At 35.0% G+C, this 23,040-nt stretch overlaps 1 protein-coding gene and 1 pseudogene across 1 annotated transcript; one reads left to right on the top strand and one right to left on the bottom strand.

Moving 5' to 3' along the window:
- The first annotated feature begins 7,890 nt into the window (after positions 1-7,890).
- Positions 7,891-9,327, top strand: LOC145166216 (glycosyltransferase 6 pseudogene; annotated as a pseudogene).
- Positions 9,328-13,845: 4,518 nt separating this feature from the next.
- LOC145166215 (pyruvate kinase, cytosolic isozyme) lies at positions 13,846-18,008 on the bottom strand. The gene is made up of 3 exons (XM_079085161.1): positions 17,851-18,008; positions 16,426-16,717; positions 13,846-15,261 (listed from the first exon to the last, which is right to left on the bottom strand). The coding sequence occupies exons 2-3, from the start codon at positions 16,681-16,683 to the stop codon at positions 13,987-13,989; spliced, it is 1,533 nt and encodes a 510-aa protein (XP_078941287.1). The 5' UTR covers positions 16,684-16,717; positions 17,851-18,008; the 3' UTR covers positions 13,846-13,986.
- Positions 18,009-23,040: the final 5,032 nt, after the last annotated feature.

Raw genomic sequence — 23,040 nt, 5'->3', positions numbered from 1 at the left:
TTGCCATTTCTGGCGAATAACAACATTTATTCAAATCTAAACTAAACCCACTACTTAGCGATAAAGTATAAACTCCAATCTTGGTGATAGGTAAAGCTTTCCTATTCCCCATGATTAAGTTTATTCTTCCATGCTCCACATTCTCACTTCTTCTTAGTCCCTGCAAATCAGAACAGATATGAATACCACAACCGGTATCAAGGACCCAAGAGTTAGAATGGGGTGAGTTATTAGATAAGATAGTGTAAATACCTGCATGGTTGGGTTTAACTTTCCCATCCTTCACATCTTGCTGGTACTTTGGGCAGTTCCGCTTCCAATGTGACTTTTCATGGCAATAGAAGCATTCAGCCTCTTTAGGGTCAGAAGAAGGAGTGACAAAACCTTTCTTGGTTCCGCTTGAAGAAGAGCCATCAAGGGTCCTAGCCTTGGTACCCTTCGAAGAGCTCTTCCTCTTCTTCCCTCTACCTTTCCCGATTGCCAAAACCGGGGCGGAGTTTGGAGTAGGAGTGTTAACAACCGACTTACCCTTAAGACCTGTTTCTGCGGTCTTGAGGAGTCCCTGAAGTTTGCTGAGTGTGACCTCTTCCTTATTCATGTGATATGTCATGCGGAATTGATCATAGCACGATGGTAAGGAGTGCAAAATGATATCTATTGCAAGCTCCTTAGGGAAGTTCACATTAAGCTTCAGCAACCGATCCACATACCTTTGCATTTTCTGCATGTGGCTCGTGACGGATTCCCCGTCCTTCATCATGGTTGTTATGATAGAGCATATGATTTCATACCTCTCTTGTCGTGCACTTTGATGGTATCTTTCCATCAGATCTTGGTGCATTTCAAAAGGGTAGAAGTCCTCATAGGACTTTTGGAGTTCCGCTGTCATGGTGGCCAACATGATGCATGCCACTTTTGTAGCATCCCTTTCATGTGCCCGCAAGTCAGCGATCTCCTGGGGAGTTGTAATGGTCTCATCAATCTCCTTAAGCTCCTTGTCAAGGACATATTCTTTGTCCTCGTAGCAGGTAATCATCCTGATGTTTCTGATCCATGCATTGAAGTTGGATCCATCAAAAGTGACCTTCCCACACAAGTTCATAAGGGTAAAGGAGCCATTAGGATTAGAGCCAGAAGCAGCATTGTTTGAAGACATCTGAAAGAAGAGAACAAGATTAGTTTAGATATTAAGAGAGTCCTTAATAAAACACCCAAATGTAATATTAAGGCTAGGATCCAATCACAATATATTATAACTTAGAAGAGGTATGCCGTAATCCAAGCTATAACATATTTGAAAGGTAGGTGAATGATGATTCACCAATTTCCACCATGAAAGACGAAATATAAATATTAGGTTTTTAATTGGTTCTTAGAAATTCCTAGATTCTTTTGAGATTCAATGAACTTTTCAAAGGCATGTTTCAATCTCGAGTGTGCCCTCCAAGTTTTGTGACTGGGATACCGAGGATCACAAAACGAGGTGTGAAGTAACCATGCAAATCACTTGGTACCCTCAAGGTTTATCACTCAATCGATGTGCCGGTAAACCACACACGCTCCACCGATGCTATGGTAAACCTTAAGTCACCCTTTACCTACCTTGTTAAGTCCAAGTTAGTGTGCCGGTTAACCACACACGCTCCACCAACGACTTAAACAAAGTGTAAAGTGTAATTTCATGGATTAGCACCTTATTCACATTTTCCTAAAGTAACTAAGATTGGGAATTTAATAAAAGCATTTAGTTACTTTATAATATTCATCGTACTTTTAATGAGAATTTATAAGTCCTTGTCTTACCCGTTCGGCTAACGACCCTCCACCGATCAAGGAAGCGGTGGGTGAGAGTGGACACCCATTAAGTTGCCATTTTATAGGCAACAACCTTATACCCCCCTTATAGACATGCTTCGTGAATGAGGCGTACTAGCGGTAAGACGACTTGACGTTATACATATATATATTAGTAACTTATAATATTATAAAGTATAAGGGTTGAATTTTAACTTTTAAAATTCTAAGGGTTGGAACTAAAGTTTTAATCAAGACTTTACATGTTCCAAAACTTGAGGGCAAGTTTTGTAAACTTCCAAAACTTTTCATTTCTTATAACTTATGAATTAATTGAGTAATAAAAATGAAGACTCTTCATTTTTATAACTCTTGTGTTCTTTTAATGGCTTTAATAAAAGTGAGACTTTTGGTTTTCCATAACTTGAGGACAAGTTATGGACTCCATTAAAACACATTATGATCATGAATTAAACTACCATGAAGGTTACAAACAATTCCTATGATCATCTAATCTTCATAAGTTCAAGAACATGAATATGAACACTTTTCAAGAATCAAAAATTACACTTAAAAAAAAACTTGTAATTTTAATAATTGCCATTGTAAATGGATTAGCATAAACATTACACCATCTAAAACAAGCTTTAAAACATCAAAACAGTTTAGGGTAATGTTTCTAGTCCATTTCCAGCAACAAATGTGCAAACTTTCATACGAGCAGAAAATAGAAAAACGATTTTTTTTTCAAGCTGTTTGCACACAAAAAAAAACAACAAACGAACCTGGCTCTGATACCACTGATGGGTTTTGAGCATTCTAACACTTCCTAAGTGTACATGCAACCCTAATAACCTTGGATCTATGTTTGTCTAATTATCATGCAAAGTTGAATTCCAAGGTTATATTCCTATCTAGCATACATGGGGAACAAATTTTAACTTGCATGAAAGATTGAATAACTTACCTTGTTGTTGCTTATGATCCTTGAAACCTTGTGAGCCTAGCACCCCAAGTGTGATGCCTCAAATGCTTCACACAACACCAAATGCTTTTGGAATGACTTTAGAGAGAATACACACTTCTAAAATCGGCCTAGCCCTCTCGTTTCTTATGTGTAGCCGATTTTGGTGGAGAATGGGTTTCTTATATAGTGTTGACACATCTAGGGTTACACCATGTAAACCCTAATGTGTCATGACTCTTCATTTCCATGACCCATGGGTTTGTAACTCCCATGGAGCATCCATGGAGCATCCTATGGGTGGAACCCAACTTGATAATCCATGGAGCCTCTTAGCCCACTATATAAGATATGGACGATTTACATAATCTACCCATATATTTAATTAGTTATCTTTTGATCACTTAATTAATTCTAAATGAATTCTTGATCAAACTAATTAAATAATATTATTAATATATTAGAACTTATAATATATTAATAAACCATAAGTGTTATTTCTCTCATTTTAGTTTATCCAATTGCATGGTGCCATGCAACCCAAATGGACCATGTCGGGTCGGGTCAAGTACATACCAGAAATAGTTATGGACTTAGACACCTTATCCAACACTATTAGCTTAAGTTGTAATCCAATTATTAATTAAATGATTATTTTTATGTGATAGCGCGGGGATTTTAATGAGCCAGCATCCGGAGACTTTCAGTGTGATTCAGCAGTGTGAGGTGAGTTTTCCTCATTGTACTTATGGGTCGAAGGCCCCACGGCTGGCCCTTTGGACTGTTATCCTTATTACCGTATGATTGAGTACTGTAGTGATCTGTTAGATCTGTATCCTGGTAGATAAGATGATGATATGCTTAGTGATCTGTAAGATATGTCTGCTTGTTAGTGGCTGGTTAATTTTATGATTATATGTTATATATATGTATCAACACAGTGTATGTGTGGTTGGGTTGAGGCGGTCCTGCTTTGTGCTGAAGGCCAACAGACCCAGGGCGTCCCGGATAGACTGAAGGCCAGTGGAGCGTACCAGTCAGGCCGAAGGCCCGGTGTGGCATGCCAGTCATGTTGTAGGTTCTGTGAGCGTACCAGGTAGACTGTAGGCCGGTGGGGCGTTCCTGTCAGACTGAAGGCTCTGTATGCATGTTTTTTATTATTATTATTCAGGTTTCGTGTTGTGTTGGTATGTTAGGGGAACTCACTAGGCTTTGGGCTTACAGTTTTGGTTATGTTTTCAGGTACCTTAGATGATCGCGGGAAGGAAAATGCATGATCATGCACCTCCTCGTGTTTTGTTTTATGATTTTGGGAAAACTCTAATAATAAACATGATTTGAAAACTATTTTGTAAACAATGATGGTTTGTGGGATTGTTTAAAAAGCTTGAATTTTTCATGAATTTTATGGATGTTACAACCAACTTCCTAGATTCTTCGTGACTCTCCTCGAGCGAGTATGCATCTTGTGCTTTCAGTAGTACGTGCCTAATACTACCTTCCACACCTATCCAAACTTTTCTCAAGAATCATCTCGAATCATCCAAGTCACCTTCTCAAACTGATACTCCAAATACTCGCTAAGCAGTGCAACCAACCCATTAAAGCACTTCCTAGGCTTTCCTAGGTTCCCAACCTCACCCTTCCATCAGCTGTTGAAGAACTCCCACAAATGTCAGCTAACTACCTCATGAATATAATCACATGCCATAAATCTTAGATAATCCTTCGAGTAACAGACTCATCCCTATAATAGTTGGATTCAGACAAGAGTTACGCAATAGGGTCAAATCAATCACTCTGAGATTATTTAACCTTTGCAACATGTGACTTAACATATTCACTTAATATTTAATTCACATCATTAATAATTCCACAAAGCACGAAGCAAGCAGCATTCGAGCAATAACGCTTCAAACCACAAGCCAACCAGAGGACATCTCAAGCTCACTTACTACCAACAAAGATTTCAAATCTAATATGTCATTTAATTCCTCTTAGGCTATAAGGCATCACATATCAGGCCAATCCATATAATCATTTAAAATCCATACTAGCATGCAACTCAAAAGCTCAACCAATCAGGCATAGAAAGGCATCTCTCCTAGCATAAAATCCTGAGTAAAACCTTAACCCTAATCTAGCATGCAAAACTCATATCATATAACATAACAAACATGTATGGGTATTCTGGGAATCATTTACTTGAGCTTGGCTGATTGCACGCACCACCCCTTTCTTTTATTATAAAATCCTTTATTTTATGAAAAATCTACCAAACCCTCATTTGAGTTCAGACACACCCGAGAGTATGCCCGAATTTCTCAAACCAAGGCTCTGATACAACCTTGTAACATCCCACAAATTATGAGGTCAAAATTTCATTTTAAATTCAACCAAAAACACCATTTAATCATTTCAATCATTCAAAAGTATATCAGAGTAAAATAGTTATCAGTATATCAGAGTAAAATAGTTATAGAGTACAACTCCAAAAATCATAAAGTGTGAAAACATGGGTGGATGCGCTACGATCAAGCCGGTCTCTTCCCTTGCGAAACGGGAGTACCTGGAAAACGTTTTAAACATAAACCATAGACACGAAGCTTAGTGAGTTCCCCAAAATATCGCATACCATAAATATATGCCAGCTCAAGGCCGTGACGGGTCTATTTCACCTCCGAGTCTATTTCACCCCCGAGTCTATTTCAACTCATGTGTCGGCCCAAAACCGTACCAGGTCTATTTCACCCCCGGGTCTATTTCACCCCGAGTCTATTTCAACTCATATGTCAGCACAAAGTTGTACCGGGTCTATTTCACCCCACATACATATAGCAAACAGGCACACAGACATATAACACATACAACAAAAGTCACAAAGACTACAAGCACATAACATATCCTAGTGTCCTACAGTATAGTGAGCAAACTCACCTCAGTCTGCTAACAGTCAAACAAATGATCGGGCTGCTGAACCGGAAAATCCCCGCGCTAGTCAATCACATAAAGATCCAAATTAAAAATCAGGCCATAAACCTTAACTAGGAATCTAGTTCACTTGTCCAATTCCCAGGGTGAAAGACCATTTTACCCTTTCCTTACTTGGCCCAAAACCAAGGCCCAACCCAATGGCTCCAAAAGCCTAATACGACCCATATCCCTAAATGACACCCAAAGCCCATTATGGGCCCAAATCCAGGAAGGCCTAAAGCCTAACAATGGCCCAAAGTCAGCAAGACTTGTGGCCAGTACACCCGAGGTACTCAGACTTACGCCCATCGTACGCCATCTATGGCCAATACGCTCGGCGTACAAGCTGGGTACGCCTAGTGTACTCCACAGCCAACCCATATCACCATTAAGTGTTTAATCAGTTAAGTCACTATGTCCAATTCTCAGATCTGATCCTAAATGATGTCTTAACACGTAAAGTTGGAAACTTTACTCCTTTGCATGACTTAATGGGACCCGATACTCAATAAAATCCATAATAAGAACCCTAACTCATGCATGGTCCACTATAACTCATCAAGATTGCATTTTTATGAACAAGGGACCTCAAAAATGCTAAGATCTATCATCCTTATCTTCAGGAGTAGCTCATACTCTCATGCAAGACTTAAAGGACCATAAAAAGCACAAAAACAAGCCCTAACTACATCTAACAAAATGAACCATCAAGTTCAGACCTTTATACCTCAAATAGCTTTCCAAGTTGATGATGATTCTGGATCCACAAGCTCTAGCCACACCAATGAAAATTCCAAGGGTTCCTCTTCCTTTAAAATCACCAAAAACACCCTTAAAGTTCACTTCTAAGCTCAAAACACTCAAATGGAAATTAGGGTTTCATTCTTAGGGTTTGGAGAAGTGGAGGTTGGTCATAAGAGAGTCTAGAAGCAACTTAAGGTGTTTAAATAGGGTACAACCCCTAAAAATTAGAGTTTGCCCCAGCCAACCTACGCCCTGCGTACTCCCACGTACAAGGGCGCCTTTGTGACCAAACCAACGAGCCAGTACGGCCAACGTACTCAGCTTAGCCCAAAATCCTCGTAACTTCAAACGGTCATAACTTCTTCGTTCCAACTCCGATTTCGACGTTCTTTAAATCCACGGAAAGGTAATGAGAAGCTCTACAATCCTATCAACTCTCCTTTTCCTTGAAACTTTCCGAACTTAAATCCAAAATTCAAGAAAAGCTCATACCATCACTTTACCATTATACCATTGGGCTCCAAAACACAAACTGAACACTTGGTACCCACAACGTGCATTATTCACCACGAAATGGGTCTAAACCTCTCATTCCCAAGGTCTGAAGCTTTATATTACTTGATCCTCAGGTCACGACCTCGAATTATGAAACAACCCGAGATAGGGTGTTACATTATGACTCTATTTTAATGTTATTGAAACAATTGGATTTACTCTTTGAGAATGAAATTGATATGGTTTCCTAGTTTTAAAAATAATTTTTAAAAAAAAATAGGTTTGAAACTTTGGATGTTACATCTGTTGTCCTCATCAATCCATCATCCTCGTCCCTTGCAAGCCACCCCCGTCCTCTGCAAGTCACCGCCTTCCTCTGTAAGCTATCTTCCTCCTCGCTTGCAAGCCATCATTCTCCTCCTCAAGTGTCTTGAGGCGAGTTGACTTGACATGTTTAGCTTGTGAGATTTATCATTTTTTTAATTGATGGTGTTCTAATATATTTTTTATGTATATTTAAATTTATTAACGATGGTACGGTACTATTAGTTAAATATAAACATAAACTAAAAACTATATTATTATTTTTTTCATATGTATTCTATAATAGAAACGATTTGATTATATGATTTTAGTAGATGACTATTTTATCATATATTTTCTAAATGATTATAATATTTTATATTAAATTGATATAAAAATTATTATATATATGAGAGAGAGAGAGAGGGGTATTGAATAAGGCAAATATATTTTAAATATTTCAACATAATCAAATAATCAAATAAGTAACTGGTTTTTTAATTTCATATAATGTATATTTTTTAAAATACTATATTTCTGTTAGGTAGAGAATTGATATTTAAAGTAAAATTTAGTTAATATCTTTTGTGTGAAATTCGCATGGTATTTAAGCATCATTACATAAAAAAAGTTCATAGTTATCAGTATCCATGGTGGCATTCCCACACACTGGCTGGCGAAAGCCGGCGATTCGCATTTTTGACCGGCCTTCCGTCTTCCTCGCCGGAGCTGTCTCATCACTGTTGCTTCTCTGGGCCTTCTTTTTCTTCTCAGCTCTTGATTCCATCGCCATTTTCTCTCAATCCAAACCCAATTCCTGCAACTGTAACCAACACGACCCCGCCTTCAACCTCCAGTTCGACCCACCTATCGCCACCTTCTACGATGACCCAAGTTTCGGCTACACCATCGACAAACCCATAACAAATTGGGACCGAAAAAGGCGAACATGGCTCCAACTCCACCCCTCTTTTGAGCCCAGGTCACAGGAGCGAGTCTTTATCGTGACTGGGTCACGATCTACGCCATGCAAAAGCCCCACCGGAGACCATTTCTTGTTGAGATTTTACAGGAACAAAGTCGATTACTGTCGAATCCATGGCTACGATATCTTTTACAACAATGTGTTACTCGACCCCAATATGCACTCCTGCTGGGCAAAGATTCCGGCGGTTCGGGCGGCGATGGTTGCTCATCCGGAAGCCGAATGGATCTGGTGGCTCGATGAAGATGCTGTGTTCACCGACATGGAATACAAGCTTCCGTTACATCGGTACAAAGATTATAACTTCGTCGTCCATGGATGGCCGAAAGAGGTTTACCAGAAGAAAAGCTGGTTAGGGTTGAACGCAGGATCGTTTCTGATCAGAAATTGTCAATGGTCACTCGATTTCTTGGATTCATGGGCCGACATGGGACCCCAATCTCCTAATTTTGATAAATGGGCTGGAATTTTGATGGATGTGTTCAAGCATGAATCCGATGACCAGACAGCGATGGCGTACTTGCTCCTGAAGGAACACCAACAATGGTATGGAAAGAAGATGCTGATCGAGACTGGATATTATCTCGAAGGGTACTGGGTTCTGATTGTCGATACATTGAAGAACATAACAGAGAGGTATCTGGAGATTGAAACGACGGCGGCGATGTTACGACGGCGACACGCGGAGAAGGTGAGTGAGCGGTACGGTGTGTTACGAGAGCCGTCGTTGAAAGACGCCGGGAATGAGTTTGGGAGCTGGAGGCGGCCGTTTGTGACTCATTTCGCCGGGTGTCAGCCGTGTAATGGGAAACATAACCCGTTGTTCACCGGAGCAAGTTGTCGGAAATCCATGAACATGGCTTTGAACTTTGCTGATAACCAGGTGCTCCGAAATTACGGGTTTGTTCACCGGAATTTATCAGATCCTTCGGTGGTTTCGCCGCTGCCATTTGATTATCCTGCTTGAATAGAATAGAAATTCTGATGTTCTAGTTTTATTTCCCCTGTTTTGGACATATTTTGGAGCTAATTTTAGTAAAAAAATAAAAGCTTCATTTGTTGTTTGATACATCGAACATTTAGTTACATATAATCATTCAATCTTTTTCGATTATATTTTGAAGTGATACTTGAGAATTTTCAAGTTTCTTGAAATACTCAAATGTTATCATATACCAAAGATCTAATTATTTTCAATTTGATAGCAAAAATATGTTTAAAAAAACTCAAGCAAATCATCATCCTAACGGTTTTCTTTCTATGAATGACCGTTTGGGTGGTCCATACTCCAACTGTGGCCATGGTAACAAATCCAAGATTGTGATTTAAATTGGTTATGATGTAAAAAAAAAAAAAGCCTTTTCATTTTATTAATAATATTCCACATCATGTTTTTGAGTAGGATGTGATATATACTTTCCTTGTGAAGCTCAACTCAAGCATGTTTCAGGTGTTTGAGTAATTTTTTTTTTAGCCAAACTCATGTGTAAATTCTTTAGAAATTTAATTAAGGTATTGTTTGTGTTACTGATATTTGTAATACTTTATATATTTATTTTTATATATTTATGTTGCTATTGTGTTTTTTGTTCTCACTCCCCTAAAATCATGTGTATCGATAGTAAATTGCAACCGGTAGTCAATATAATGGACATTAAAAAAAAAATACAAGATTACATACAATCCAAGTAAAAAGAGGTTGGGTGGCAATAAAAAAGCATAACCTAGATCGGACACGTTTCATAGATGGATATGTTTTTTTTTTCCTTTTTAAATAACTATTTTATAGATAATATATTTATTAAAAAAATTATAAAAAAGTATATCAAAATTTATTGGTTCTTATAAATAAAATATAATATTAATATATTTATTGTATATATATCTGAAACTTTCATGTATAATATAATTTTAGTTTTTAGGTTCATAAATGGTAAAAAAAATTGAGATCGGTTGGTAGTATTAATTGTGTAAGTAGATTAGAAGAAAATTAATATTTTAGTAATCGTTACTAAACATGGTATGGTAAATGAGGTTTAACAAATATATTTATTTAATTCAAAATAAACAAAACGGTCAAAAAGATATATAATGTAATGAATCATATTTATTCTTAATTGAATATCTATAAATTCCACATTATTAGGAACAGATGAAATTTTTTTATGAATTACAACTAAGAACTGACATTATTTGTCCTATAAATATGATTAAAAAACAAATAAATAATATTAAAATAGTTGTAACTAGTTTTTGACAAACATAATTTAATAGTATAATTTAGGGTTATTTTTAACTTCTTAATTGATTTTTTAAGAGAGATCACACAAATAATCCAAACTATATCTTTCTCTCAGCTTTACTACCAAACGCATTCTCTGGAAAGAAAGTCAAAGGTTGAAAGCCTCAAAGGTCGTGCAAAGGATGTATTCATGTGAAGTTCTGAATTTCCCACGATCCAAACCGCTAGATCCAGATCTCAACCATTTTCAAATTCATTTTTTATTTAAAGAAATATTCTATAAGTAATTTACTATTTTATTTCAATTCCGATTGTTCGATATTTAAGATTTTCATTTACTTTCCCAAATTTACTTATACGGGAACGGATCGTATATTGTCTTAGTTGTGTAGGACCACTTTTAATCGACTTAAAGCGGGAGTTTTCTTATCAACAAGAAACGTAAAAACAAATCACATCTGTCCATTTCATTTGATAAAATGGTTTTACATTAACGTGATTAGTGCCGAAAATGCAAAAAACAATGATCTAGTTGCGCATTCCATTCCGCCGACAGTCAATTGGTTTACCCTATTTTCTTATTTTTGCAATTACAGTGTTTAGTTTCATCTCTAAATTTTGTAAAAATTAATGAGAAAAAATAATAAACTGTACATAGGGTGCCCAATACCAGAGCAGCCAACTTCAACTAGGTTTTGAGAAATTTCAGCTTTTGGTTTTTAATCTAGTTACATCATAAAAATGTGAAAGTTATTTTTGTCGAGTATTTCTATACAAACAAAGTTACAACAATCGGCTACCAACTCGTTTTTGTTAAACGCATCCATAATCTTATTATCACTAAATATAGAATAGACAAAATTGCAGAAATGGTCCATGTGATTTGTCGATTTATTTGGGTAAGGTCCAAAAAAACGTTTATTAGCAAAAAACTGTCATTATTTAGTGGTTTAGTTGTGGTTTTGGTCCGTTAATTTTAACACTTGGTTGTTAACTTTTTTAGTTGTTTAGTTGTGGTTTTGGTCCGTTAATTTTACCCTCAGATACCATTTTTGTAATTGTCTCTTTTTACCGAATTACAATGACCGTTTCTACAACTCTTCTTTTTAATTTTATTGAATTATTATATATTAATTCTTCTTCTTTTTTATTTTATTAAATTATTATAAATTAATTTTTTTTAATTTCATTTTTATTGGATTATTTTTTATTTGATTAGTATATATTAATTAATTTTATTTTGAATATATAATATTTATATATTAATAAATATTTCATTGTTATATTATTAATTTTTGTTAAGTAATTATTTTTTATTTTTTATTGGATTATTTTTTTTAATTTCTATTTTATTAAATTAATTATTTTTATTGGATTATTACATTTAATTTATTATTTTTTATATATAATAAATATTATTTTATTGGACTATTAATTTATTTTTAATATATAATATTAATTCTTTGTAATTTTATTGGTTCTACCACAAAGTCGTCGGAATATGCAAAAACATCGCATCCAATCGTCGAGAATCGTCGGGACCACCGCCAATCACCTTCATTGGAGGTCCGACGGAAACATTACCAACCTATTTTACCCAACGCCGCCGGCCAGTAGCCACATGCGACAAGTTCTTTACAATCCGTCAGAATCATTTATATTTGTCACTAAGTCGATCATTTTCCACTAGAACCATCACTGTTCGAACCACCGGGAGGTCTAACCCAAACACCCCCGATCAGTTCCTCCATTCGTTGCCTTTTACTAGCTTGCGTCATTGCATCATACTACCTGGTCAGTTCCTCCATTTATTGTCTTACACAACGCATGCACAACCTTATAACATCGAAGCATCGAACCTGCACTACCTGAAAAGATCTAGAGGTGGATCTGATGGTTTGAAACCCCTAGATCTAACATTGTCACCATTGACGGTGGTGTCAATAATGAATAGCCGACTGGAGCATGTTTCTAATGCTTTAAAAATCGATTTGAATCGTTTGGTCAAACCGGTTGGACCGGGAACTAAGGAAATGAGTGACTCAACTATCACCGGTTTTATGTCTATTTCTGAACTGGTCGGTTTTTACAAAAACCCGGTTCAACCGGTTAAATTAAATAAAAACACATGGAAAAAACCATTTTGCATAATAAACTTTGGTGGTATTTTTCACATATATTTAGATTTCTCTAAATAAAAAACATATAGTAAATATTATGAAGTTTTTGATTGCACATTGTGTGGATAGTTGATTGGTGTAGTTTTGGTCGAGAATGACTGATTATTGGCAACGATCGTCGATTTTTGGCAAGATAATGCGGCAATGCAAGGTGATAGATAGCAACAAAGTGGTAGAGGTGTTTGGATCGGACCTCCTGGTGGTTCAAATAATGGTGGTTGTAATGGAAAACAGTTGACTCTATAAGATTCTGATGGAATGTGAAGAGGTTGCCACCGGTGGTTACTGGCAACGGTGGGTGGAACAGACAGGTAGTGTTTCCGTCGGACCTTCAATGAAGGTGATTGGCGGTGGCCCTGACAATTTTCAATGATGGGATGCGGTGCTTTTGCGTATTTCGACGACTTTGTGGTTGAACCAAAAAAATTAAAAAAATTTAATATTACGCATGAAAAATAAATTAATAAGCCAATAAAAAATAATTAATCTAATAAAAAAGAAAATAAAAAATAATCATAAAAGAAATTAATAATATAAAAATGTAATATTTATTAAAATATAAATATTATAAATTAAAAATAAAATAAAATAATAAATAATAATCAAATGAAAAAATTAATCCAATAAAAATGAAATTAAAAAAATTTAATGTATTATAATTCAATTAAATTAAAAATTAAAAAGAAAAAGAATTAATGTATAATAATTCAATAAAATAAAAAGAAAGAATTAAAAAAATAGTCATTATAGTTTGGTAAAAAAAGACAACTGCAGAAATAATACATAAGGATAAAATTGTCATTTTAAAAAAATTAACAGTCAAATGTTAAAAGTTAACGAAATAGAAACCAAAATCGCAAATAAACCACCAAATAAATACCTTTTTGCTAATAAACTATTTTTTAGACCTTATGCAAAGAAATTACCAAAAGAAATTACCAAAACCACAAGGACCATTTCTGCAGTTAATTATTTGAAAATTTACAATTTCTTTGTGAAAAAACCAAAAAGAAACCGAAACCCAACCTCAAAAACCTAGACCCAAACCGCTGCAAGACCAAACTGGTCTAGACAGGTGAACTAATTATAGGGCCCAAACCTATTTAGTCAGACCTAGCACAAGCCCGAAACCATTTTCAGGCCCAAACCCTGTGCATGATTGTAATACAAAAAATTCTCAAGAGTTTTTATTCAAACAGGTCTATTTGGTCACATACGATCCAAATCACAAACTCAAAACATCCTTAACAACAAAAACCATCCGATTTTCCAACAAAAGTAACTTCCTAACCAACAACCACGACCATTACTTAACAATACAGATCTTGATAACAGAAGCAGCACCAATCCGATGAAGCGCCACCACCGCATCACCCTTCTTACACAACCCTTTAGCACTCGCCGACTTCAAAGCCGCCTCCAAAATCACCTCGGTCGACTCCGCATCAGTCGCCTTAGCGGACCCCTCAGCCAAAAGCGGGATCAACCCCCGGTAAACCAAACTATGCCTAGCTGGCGTCTCATCGCTACACGTCCAATCAAACGAGTCCGTCGAAAGCACCGGGACCACAACCGACAAAATCGGAACCGCAGGCCTATACTTGGCCACCAACTTAGCCGTGGTCCCACCACGCGTCAACACCACGATCAACTTCGCCTTCGCTTTGTTCGCAGTTCGAACCGCAGACGATGCAAGCGACTCCAGAGGACTCATGGGTAACGGGGTTGACTTTATCATTTCCTTGAAGATGAGTGAGTAGTCGAGAGATGATTCGGCTTCGATGCAGATGCGGGCCATGGTTTTGACCGCGATCTCGGGGTACGCGCCGGCGGCGGATTCACCGCTGAGCATCACGCAGTCGGTCCCGTCGAGAACCGCGTTGGCGACGTCGGTGGCTTCGGCACGGGTCGGGCGAGGGGATTTGATCATGGACTCGAGCATTTGGGTTGCGGTTACTACGGGTTTTCCTGCTAGGTTACATTTGTAGATCATCATTTTTTGGGCTAAGAAGATTTTTTCAACTGGGATTTCCATTCCAAGGTCACCTCGGGCAACCATGAAGGAATCGGTTTCACGGAGGATTTCATCAAAGTTTACCACTCCTTCTTGGTTTTCAACTTTTGACATCAACTGAATGTTTTTAGCATGTGGGCCCAGGACTTTGCGGACATTGACAAGATCGGATCCTTTTCGCACGAAGGAAAGTGCAATCATGTCGATGTTGTTGGGGACACCCCATTGGAGGATATCTTCTTGATCTTTTTCAGTTAGTGTTGGGAGATCGACTACTACACCGGGGAGATTTACGTTTTTTCTCTCACCTAACATGGCGGTGTTCTCGCATCGACATCTAACGGTTCCAGATGCGGGATCACAGGATATGACTGTTAGGGTGATGGTTCCATCTGCACATAAGATTGTGTTTCCTGGCTTTAAGTCGACTGGGAGTTTCTTGTAGCTCATGGATATGGTTTCTTCGTCTCCTTTAATGGTGTAATCTGTGCTTATAGTGATTTCACGACCTTCCTTTAGTTGAACGGGCTTCTCATTCTTTAAGAATCCAGTTCGAATCTCGGGACCCTGGAAGAAAAACAAGGGATTCAAGATTAGTTCCAAGAAAAAGATGCTGATTTTTTAAATTAAATATCACAACATTTATCAATGATAACAATATTGATTAATTTAAACGTTAGAGGTGATGGGAGAAAAAAGAAGAAAGGAAAATAGGTAAATGATTAGTGTTTTAATACATTAAGTCAGGTGAACTTTGTAATCAATACAATATAAAAAGTAATGGATTTTAAATAGTATTGTCTTAAAAATATTGGGAGAATGTCACAAAATAATAAACAAGTTTCACATTTGTTCCACCTAAGTACCTCACTTTTTCTTGAGGGGTTTAACCTCTCAAATTCCAATTTTGTCCCATTTTTTATGAAATTTTGTAGCGTTTTGTTCTATTGTTATGAAGTGTTGTATTTTTTATGACATGGAAATGATGTGGATGGATGACATGGCATGTCTATTGAAGCAATTTCAATAAACAGTAACCAAGTTTCAGTGTTGTGAAAGTGTTGAAACATTAAAATAACAAAAGTTTCACAACTGTTGCATTGTTGTGAAATTCTATTTTATAATGAAAATTTTGCTGTACTGATGTCTGATATTCATGTTTGTAATGACATTGCCTAAAATGAATTGATTTTTATTTATTTGAAAAGCTATTTAATTTAAATCCCACATCGAAACTTGAAGTCAATTTGTAACTACAAAAAAGATTTTTTGACAAATGAAAATATTTTCAAAGATAGAATAGAAAAAGGAACATGGAAAATGTAACACTATTTATTTACATACAACAAAATATCAGTAATAAATAACCACAACACAGCATCTATATCACTACTAACACAACAATGGAACAATTGTGAAACTTGGTTTTATCAGTTAATGACATTTTCCATGTAGTGTTTCAAAACTTTCACATCATTGGAACAAAACTGAAACTTGGTGTTTAAAGAAAAAATAAACAAGGGCAAATCTGAAAAAATTAGAACTTAAAGGACTTAATGGAGAAAGCACTTATTGAGTATTCTTTTTGCATCAAGTCAAAAAAGAAACTCTACATATAACAGGATTAAGTCATGTCCCTACGAACTTTAATAAATAAAAATAAAACAACACAAGAACAAAAAGAAAATCTTGATCCTTGATGCATATAAACAAAGAGCATAAAACTTATACCTTGGTATCAAGCATCACTGCACACAAGATCTGAGTATTTTGCATGGCAATTCGAAGATTATCCAATGTCTCCTGATGATACTCGTGGGTCCCATGTGAGAAGTTGAACCGGGCAACATTCATCCCTGCCCGAAGTAGTTTCTCACACATGACTACTGACCGAGAAGCGGGTCCCAGTGTGCATACAATCTTTGTTTTTGGAATACGCCCATCATTAGGAAGGTCCTTCAAGATCCCCTCAATGTCTATGTTCGACATGGTTAATCTACTTAAACCAAGCAAATGGATTTATCTGTTTCCAAAATGTCAAAAACACATTAATACTTTATAAATCAAATTCAAAGTTCCTAGATTATCTCAAACCCATCGCACCATTTTTTTGTACCAAAATGGTGTAATATTTGGTACAAAAGGTGATTCATCTCCAAACCATTACACATTCAATCATTTTCTACACCAAAAGAATATTCCAGGTATATATTCCTTATAGATTTTCAAAAATACCCCTTATTTTATTACGATTTTACAAATCTGTCTTGCACCTTTTTGTTAGAACAACTTTATAAATTATATTATTAAACAACTATAACCGAATAAACTATTTGTATACAACTATCAAATTTAATCTATACAATTAATTAATAACAATTTAATATACAACATCATATTACATGTAAAGTATAATTATACAATTAAATTAACTAGCAATACATACAACGACCAAATTGCACATGTGAAAGTTTAACACCAAATTGTTGTTATACTATTCCTTTACACTATTTTGGTGTGACAAATGGTGTTGGGTTGGAGTAAATTGGTGCTAAAAATGGTGTAGAATTTGGGATTTGGTATATTTGGGAACTAAAACTTCATCGCTAAATAGTAGAAATAATTTATAAAATCAACTTGGGGATTCCTATTCTACGACTCAAACAATGGGATCCATCTGACCTAAGCCATCAAGAGCATGTTAAGGACTCCGATCCCATTCTTAGAGGATGGAACCAGACAAAAATCCATTTCAAACTGAAGATATGAGCACAGATTTAAAACCTAAAACATCTTGATTTCGTGCTCGCAAAACCTAAAAGTGTTTTTTACAAATTACAACAACTCAGTACTACTTCGGACACATATTCAAGAGACATAATCGGGAAACGGTGGAGTCAAATTTGGTGTTCGGATTACATCTCAGATTTACATCTCAAGTACATTAATAACTGAAACAAAGGCAAAAAAACGGATGAATATGGCAAGCAGAGAGCAGATCCAACGAAAATCGAAAACCAAAATCACTTCAGCTTCATCAAAACAACAAATCATACAGTAGAAATTGACGAACAAATTAAACCGAGCAACAATGGTTGAAAATTAAAGACATGAAACAGAAGAAACAGAAGAACTCGGAAGTAAAAAACCACTCACCCAGCAAAAGCAAAAAGCACACCTCCTGGATTCGGCTGTGTTGCTTCTACGCTTTCTGCCTGTTGGAGTAGTAGTATAAATGGAGGATGAAAGGGACTGTTGTGAGAGAACAAAAAGGGTTTATTCGTGTTTGGCGTGGAGATTTGTTTTCTTTTTAATTTTTAGTTTTGGAAAACATCGAGCGGCCAGTAGTTTCGGTCAACATAGTGCGCCCGACAGGCGTCATCAGGAGAAGAAGTGTGCATTGTGGTTTTGGCCAACGAGGCACGATTCGTAGCGTTTTCGTGTTTTTTTCTTGACATTTAATTTACTTTATGTTTTATATTGAGAGGAAATAACAAATTTAATCTAAACTAGAAAAGATTCCCGGCGTTGCCGGGTCGGAGGTATTGCTTTGTAAAGTAAAGTAGCATGTTGGTTGCTTTTTGTCTGTTAATGTGAGGGTAATTTGGTCTTTTCAGGTAGTAAGGACTGAATTTGTCACCATGGGTAAACCATATGGACCATTTATGTAATTTTGGCGGTGGTGGTGGTGGTGGTAATGGCAGATGGTAGGTGGGTTTATGGTATTGGGTGGATATTTTCTAATAAATAAAACATTAATTTAAAACCAAAAAGAGAATGTTAAATCTGGTAAACCACAGGGACCAATCGTGTAATTTTGTCTAACAATAATAATAATGATGAGGGACCATTTCTGCCAAAAGACTAAATACTAATAATATGTAATAAAAGGCGAGGGTTATGAAAAATTCAAACCAAAGTGAAAGGGTTGTTTGTGAACAAAAGCATAAAGATGAAGGGTCAATATTGTAAGTTGGAGGACCAAAATTGACAAAAAAAGGTGTCACTTTACTGTTAAAATATTTCATAACTTTGTAAAGTAAAGTAGCATGTTGGTTGTTTTTTGTCCGTTAATGTGAGGGTAATTTGGTCTTTTCAGGTAGTAGGGACTGAATTTGTCACCATGCGTAAACCATATGGACCATTTATGTAATTTTGGCGGTGGTGGTGGTGGTGGTGATGGCAGATGGTGGGTGGGTTTATGGTATTGGGTGGATATTTTCTAATAAATAAAACATTAATTTAAAACCAAAAAGAGAATGTTAAATCTGGTAAACCACAGGGACCAATCGTGTAATTTTGTCTAACAATAATAATAGTAATGATGAGGGACCATTTCTGCCAAAAGACTAAATACTAATAATATGTAATAAAAGGCGAGGGTTATGAAAAATTCAAACCAAAGTGAAAAGGTTGTTTGTGAACAAAAGCATAAAGATGAAGGGTCAATGTTGTAAGTTTTAAAACCAAAAAGAGAATGTTAAATCTGGTAAACCTAATTTTGTCTAACAATAATAATAATAATAATGAGGGACCATTTCTGCCAAAAGACTAAATACTAATAATATGTAATAAAAGGCGAGGGTTATGAAAAATTCAAACCAAAGTGAAAGGGTTGTTTGTGAACAAAAGCATAAAGATGAAGGGTCAATATTGTAAGTTGGAGGACCAAAATTGACAAAAAATATGCCACTTTACTGTTAAAATCTTTCATAACTTTTGTAATAAAAGGCGAGGGTTATGACAAAATTCAAACCAAAGTGAAAGGGTTGTTTGTGAACAAAAGCATAAAGATGAAGGGTCAATGTTGTAAATTTTAAAACCAAAAAGAGAATGTTAAATCTGGTAAACCACACGGACCAATCGTGTAATTTTGTCTAACAATAATAATAATAATTATGAGGGACCATTTCTGCCAAAAGACTAAATACTAATAATATGTAATAAAAGGCGAGGGTTATGAAAAATTCAAACCACAGTGAAAGGGTTGTTTGTGAACAAAAGCATAAAGATGAAGGGTCAATATTGTAAGTTGGAGGACCAAAATTGACAAAAAAAGGTGTCACTTTACTGTTAAAATCTTTCATAACTTTTGTAATAAAAGGCGAGGGTTATGACAAAATTCAAACCAAAGTGAAAGGGTTGTTTGTGAACAAAAGCATAAAGATGAAGGGTCAATGTTGTAAGTTTTAAAACCAAAAAGAGAATGTTAAATCTGGTAAACCACACGGACCAATCGTGTAATTTTGTCTAACAATAATAATAATAATTATGAGGGACCATTTCTGCCAAAAGACTAAATACTAATAATATGTAATAAAAGGCGAGGGTTATGAAAAAACAAAAGACTAAATACTAATAATATGTAATAAAAGGCGAGGGTTATGAAAAATTCAAACCAAAGTGAAAGGGTTGTTTGTGAACAAAAGCATAAAGATGAAGGGTCAATATTGTAAGTTGGAGGACCAAAATTGACAAAAAAGGTGTCACTTTACTGTTAAAATCTTTCATAACTTTTGTAATAAAAGGCGAGGGTTATGAAAAATTCAAACCAAAGTGAAAGGGTTGTTTGTGAACAAAAGAATAAAGATGAAGGGTCAATGTTGTAAGTTTTAAAACCAAAAAGAGAATGTTAAATCTGGTAAACCACAGGGACCAATCGTGTAATTTTGTCTAACAATAATAATAATAATGATGAGGGACCATTTATGCCAAAAGACTAAATACTAATAATATGTAATAAAATACGAGGGTTGTGAAAAATTCAAACTAAAGTGAAAGGGTTGTTTGTGAACAAAAGCATAAAGATGAAGGGTCAATATTGTAAGTTGGAGGACCAAAATTGACAAAAAATGTGTAACTTTACTGTTACAATCTTTCATAACTTTAATATATATATATATATATATATATATATATATATATATATATATATATATATATATATATAATAATTTTTCAAATTGTTTTTAAAAAGATAGCAATCTCCGCTAGAACATTTATAACTCTTTCCTACCAAGTTTGTTTGAGCTGCATTATTGTTTGTAACTAAGGTTATATAATTCTTGAAGAATCCAATGATCATATTATGTTTTCTACCCTATTTATCTAACAATTTAGAGGTAGGAAAGTTATATTTTTAAGTGCCAAAATAAGCTTACTCCCTAAAAAATATGAAAAATAACTCAATTTTAAACATTAATTTTTACGTACAAACTCTATTTGAGCTAAAAAAAATTATTCGTTGTGTTATTTGATTTTTTTACATTATTCAACAACAACATAATATATGAAAGAATTAGACGATTATTTAATATTTAGTCATATGATAAGATTGGAGAGTAACACGATGAGATAGAAGAAGTTTGTGATAATATTACAAATACGATGTGTTGCAAAAAAAATTACTTAAATATAAAATAATCGGAGAATTGTCATTTATTACTTAATTTAATTTAATGAATGTATAACATATTTTTCTAACAATATCGAACCATTATTCTAGATGTCATTTTATTTTATTTTATATTTATCAACTACATTAATTAGTTAGCTTTTTTCGTGTAAAAATAATTAGTTTTTATAAAAACATATGTTTTTAATCAACTAGCAGCTATATTTTTAGCTATTATGCAAAATATAACATTTTAAATAGATTTTAGTGGTAAATAAATTAATATACCCATATTCTATAAATGACAATAATAAACTATAGAGTAAATTACAAATTTAGTCCTTACGCTTTATAAAAATTATAAATTTAGTCTAATTTTTGAAATTGTTCAAATGTCATCCTTAATACTGTATTTCGTTGTATATATGATCCATATGTTCATGTGTATTTCGTTGTATATATGATCCATATGTTCATGTGTTATACTAAAGTTTCAAGTTTGGTCCATATTTTGAAGTCATTTAGTATTGGGCAAAGACCATATCTGCAAAGACATAAAAACTTAAGGACAACATTAAAATGATTTGAAAATTTTGATTGAATTTGTGCTTTTGGTAAAGCATAGGGACCCGACTTTTTTACTCTAAATTATATTTCCTTGTATTTTACTTGGAAAAAATATATACCATTTTGTAGAACATAATAATCATATAACTTTTTCAATATAAAAATAATTTTCAAGTTCGATTATTTTTTGTTATTTTTGTTATCAATATCGCATAAACTCATAATTTTTGTAATTCATAGAATTAATATGTGATCCATTAAATGTCATTACACTATCGATGTCATGATAATTATGTCACGTGCAAGTATTACCAACAAGATTAGAATAAGTGCATATGAAAAAAAAAATCAATGAATAAGGTGTTCTTCTTTGACAAGTCAACATGGCTGTAGTATCCATCAGACTATCCAGCATATTTAGAAGTGAGGTAATAATATATTTTATATTAAAACCTACAATATTATATTATATATAACATAAAAGCTTTAAAAGTAGGGGAACAATATACTTCTTTCTCTTTCCTCTTTTGCCACGAAAGTTTTCTTCCTCATTTTAAGGGCACCTCAGTTCATCAGCTCATCCATCTTTCGTCAACCCCTATCTGTTTCGATATCCCGTTCACCTCCCACCTCCACCGTCACTTGCCTCCGTAAGGGTGAGCCGATTTCCCGTTCGATCTGTTGCCATCGGTTCTCCTTCTCTAATCGATCTCCACTTCTCTCTAGAAATCAATTTACCAAAGGTCCACCTACAATCAGCCACACCCTCCTCCTGCTTCGTTCGCTAGCCCTGTCAGTGACGTCACCGCCATTTCTGATCACCGCCCACTGTTCAATGATTTTATATCAGGCAAGTTGTCTTCTCTTATTTTTTGTCAGACGGAATTCATATATGTTGGTAATCGATTACGTTGTCTTCATATTTGGGTTTATTACAAGTGCTGCAGATAAGTCGTCCGACGGAATTCTTATTTTGATTTAGTTGGTTTTTTGCTCTCCATTTTGAAGCTCACTAAAACCAAAACTAAATTATGTCCACCAAGTGTTTGTTAAAATGTCAAATAGAGATTTTTGAATTGTTGCATCATAATTTTTTTACTCTAAGTTTTTCATGTATATTAATTGATTAAAAAGGATTTTTTAGTGGTAAGAATACTTTATCAGGAACATCTATCTTTTTGAATTTTGATTTATGTTATGGATTTTATGATACTTGCAAAATTTGCAATGGAAGTTGCTTTACTAGAATGGTTTTACAAGGATCTTGTAAGAAAATATGGACGTAAATTAAAATACCAACTTACCCTTTTGTTGAATGTTGTTGGGTGGTCTTAAAGATTTGGTTTTGAAAGGGAACATATTTAGTGATGATTTGTTTGTGTTGT

The sequence above is a fragment of the Lactuca virosa genome, chromosome 3 (genome assembly GCF_052849685.1).
Source record: "Lactuca virosa cultivar CGN04683 chromosome 3, Lactuca_virosa_CGN04683_v6, whole genome shotgun sequence".
Taxonomy (NCBI): Eukaryota; Viridiplantae; Streptophyta; class Magnoliopsida; order Asterales; family Asteraceae; genus Lactuca; species Lactuca virosa.
This window is presented reverse-complemented; position numbering and strand designations above follow the sequence as displayed.